This window comes from Morone saxatilis, unplaced genomic scaffold (genome assembly GCF_004916995.1).
Source record: "Morone saxatilis isolate NCDOM2014 unplaced genomic scaffold, NCSU_SB_2.0 Contig6, whole genome shotgun sequence".
Classification (NCBI taxonomy): Eukaryota; Metazoa; Chordata; class Actinopteri; family Moronidae; genus Morone; species Morone saxatilis.
Genome location: NW_023340206.1, coordinates 12,511,259 through 12,513,248, shown reverse-complemented (window position 1 = coordinate 12,513,248; position 1,990 = coordinate 12,511,259). Strand labels below are relative to the sequence as shown.

General features: G+C 38.5%; 2 protein-coding genes across 2 annotated transcripts in view; one reads left to right on the top strand and one right to left on the bottom strand.

Annotated features, from left to right (window-relative positions):
• Positions 1-1,545, bottom strand: part of ephx2 (epoxide hydrolase 2, cytoplasmic) — a gene marked incomplete at its 3' end in the record, with an annotated part of 6,837 nt that extends 5,292 nt beyond the window's left edge. The window contains 2 exon segments of the mRNA XM_035677697.1: positions 533-611; positions 1,299-1,545. Coding sequence (XP_035533590.1) covers positions 533-611; positions 1,299-1,402 — 183 coding nt within the window.
• mpp4b (membrane protein, palmitoylated 4b (MAGUK p55 subfamily member 4)) overlaps positions 1,433-1,990 on the top strand; it is a 12,209-nt gene continuing 11,651 nt past the window's right edge. Inside the window, exon 1 of the mRNA XM_035677384.1 lies at positions 1,433-1,558. Within this exon, the coding sequence (XP_035533277.1) occupies positions 1,433-1,558 (126 nt within the window). The remainder of the gene's footprint in view (positions 1,559-1,990) is intronic.

Below are 1,990 nucleotides of genomic sequence, written 5' to 3'. Positions count from 1 at the left end.
ACACACACACACACAGCAACAGAGTTTCAAGGATGAAAAAGGCAGTAAAGGGGCCCATCTATTTCTACAGAGGACATAAGAGCAGTTGGTAGCTCACTGTGTGGAAGAATATGTGATCAAATAGTGCCTCACATACTTGAAGCAGGATTTCTCTATTAAGTCACAATCAGTAACAGAAGACAGAACTGAAGTAAACAGTGAATCAATAGTAGAGGATTTTGACTACGGCTGCACAGTTAATCGAAATATTATCGAAATCGCATTATGGCCAAGTGCAATATGCAAATCGGAAAAGCTGCAAATGTTTTTGATAAAAGGTAAAATGTGACAAAGAGCGTTATAATTAAATCCTGTAGTTCTGCAGAGACGCTGTGACCTACAAATCTTCAAATGTCACATCTTCATGATTTTAATTTGTTTTCTTTCAGTGAAAATTAAATATGTGAGGCAAAAATGATCCTTATCACATAATGAATCATATCTCAATATCTGTAATAATAATCACTATGTGATGTTAAGTCCTAAAACTCACCTGAGAAAGCTTCATCTCACCTCTCTCCGCCCGGCTCATGGCGCCGTCCTTTTGAGACGCCACACTGGACAGAAAACCACTGAAGACCACAGAGACACAAACAATAAAAGGACACTATGTAAATATCAGGAAGGGTTTACAGCGTTAGTGAGGACTGAACTCCAGTTTCTAGGAAGTCAGTAAAAACTTGAAATTGACATTTAAAGCTGTTAAAAATACAGAAGGAAGCTGATGGTTACTAGTGGATGTAAACGGTGCTACTGGTGCTCATATAATCATTTAAGAGTGTTTACAATAAACTGAACTGTGAGACAATCTGTAAAATCTCTTTTGCAGTTTTATTCTACAATAACGTATAAATCAGACTGTGCTGCTGAAATCCAGCTTGTATCTGATTTCAGGTTCCTCTGTCCGTTTACTTTTGTCCATGTGTCACTACCTGCAGTTTAAACTTGTTTCCAATTGCACAATGTGTTAAAGAGTGACAGCAGTTTAAAATGAAATCCTACTTAGGTTTAGTGGTTTAGTGGTTTTCCTTCCATTGAATCACTGGAAGAAACTTGAATTTATTGTATTTTTAATAAAGATTTATAAAACCTTTGCCACAGCTGCATATTCTACTCAAATGACTCTCTGCCATGTTCTATATATTTGAATGTAGGATGCATTTTAGAGAAATAATGCCTTTAATTTGATGTGGACAGCAGGTTAAATTGCTCAGCAGACAGCTCACTGTTCACAGTTGGGTGTTGTAACAGGCTCTTACCCTGGAAGGTTATGCAATTCCTCCAGCTTGTGGAAAACAGCATGTGGTCTGGAAGAGACTGCAACTCCCCAGAAGTTGAACAAGATGGCTTTTTTCTCAGCCATCTCCTCCGAGCCTGCGTGAAAGGAACTTTAATGTCTCTGTCTCAGTCTTCCAACAGGAATGTGTTTGTTCTGCTGCTGCATGAAGGCTCTGCTCAGGCTGAAGGGGAAGCTTTGCCCTTTGCACAGAGTCACAGAGCAGCTCCGCCCCCTTACCCTGCAAGTCGATACTGGACAAGTCACACTTCTTCTGTGTCAACGTGCAAAATCACTGCACATAAAGAAAATGGTTTTGCATGCATGATATCTAATCTTCGTGCAAAGCAAAATAACCCTTTAATGTTTGAAATGAGATAGATTATTTTTTTGTCTGGTGATCGATTTTTCTTATAAACAACAAATCCAATAAAAAGACTCAAAGGTAGTTAGCTTCGGTTTTACATTCCATTGTACAGGTATTTCAACAGGACACACTGAAAACATTAACCAACTTTAAACAATTAAACATAATTTCAAAAAAGAGGCCAGCGCCCCCTTATTCGTTATCCAGGTCCCTCACCGCCCCATGAATGTTAATTATCTTCGCATCATTATAAGTCAAAGTCAAAGTCAGCTTTATTGTCAGTTACTTCACATGCACCAGACATACAA